Here is a 933-nt window from a genome sequence, read left to right as displayed (position 1 = left end):
GGGCGCGGGCACGGGCGAGCTCGGCGGCCCCGCCGCCCCTGGCGCTAGGAGGGGCTGTTCGCCGCAGACGTCCGTCTCTCCCAGCAACGAGGCCACTTTCCTGAAGTTTGGGGTCAGAGCCATCCTCTCCTCCACTCCCAGAACCGGTAAGCGGCCACCGGCCAGCCCAGCCCCGCTGCCTGCGGCTCCACCCGGCGCCGGAGCTCCTGCGCCTCTTCCCGCCGGGAAAAGTGCTGGCGGGGAGAGAGAGAGAAAGAAAGAGGCTCCACTTGGGGCTTGATCTCTTGCACCAGTTTCCAAATGGGAAAGGTGTGTGTGTGTGTTGGGGGGGAGACTCCACTTGGGGTTTGATCTCTTGCACCATTCCCCAATGGGAAAAGTGCTGAATGCGTGTGTGCACTTGGGGGTTGAGCTCTTGCACCACCTCCCACTGGGAAAAGTGCTCTGCGTGTGTGTGTGGCTCTACTCGGAGTTTGATCTCTTGCATGCACTCCCCAAGGGGGGGAGAGAGAGAGAAAGAAAGAGGCTCCACTTGGGGCTTGATCTCTTGCACCAGTTTCCAAATGGGAAAGGTGTGTGTGTGTGTTGGGGGGGAGACTCCACTTGGGGTTTGATCTCTTGCACCATTCCCCAATGGGAAAAGTGCTGAATGCGTGTGTGCACTTGGGGGTTGAGCTCTTGCACCACCTCCCACTGGGAAAAGTGCTCTGCGTGTGTGTGTGGCTCTACTCGGAGTTTGATCTCTTGCATGCACTCCCCAAGGGGGGGAGAGAGAGAGAAAGAAAGAGGCTCCACTTGGGGCTTGATCTCTTGCACCAGTTTCCAAATGGGAAAGGTGTGTGTGTGTTGGGGGGGGGGTGCTCCACTTGGGGTTTCAACTCTTGCAGCATTGCCCAACAGGGGAGAGTAAGTGTGTGTGTGTGTGTGTGTGTG

The 933-nt window shown here is 58.7% G+C and overlaps 1 protein-coding gene across 1 annotated transcript in view; it reads left to right on the top strand.

Annotated features, from left to right (window-relative positions):
* Positions 1–933, top strand: part of DBX1 (developing brain homeobox 1) — a 17,111-nt gene that overhangs the window by 355 nt on the left and 15,823 nt on the right. The window contains exon 2 of the mRNA XM_019520008.1: positions 20–146. Coding sequence (XP_019375553.1) covers positions 20–146 — 127 coding nt within the window. The remainder of the gene's footprint in view (positions 1–19; positions 147–933) is intronic.

This window comes from Gavialis gangeticus, unplaced genomic scaffold (assembly GCF_001723915.1).
Source record: "Gavialis gangeticus isolate Ggan-Ray unplaced genomic scaffold, GavGan_comp1, whole genome shotgun sequence".
Taxonomy (NCBI): Eukaryota; Metazoa; Chordata; order Crocodylia; family Gavialidae; genus Gavialis; species Gavialis gangeticus.
Note: the sequence above shows the minus strand (reverse complement) of the source record. Positions and strands in the feature narration are given on the sequence as shown.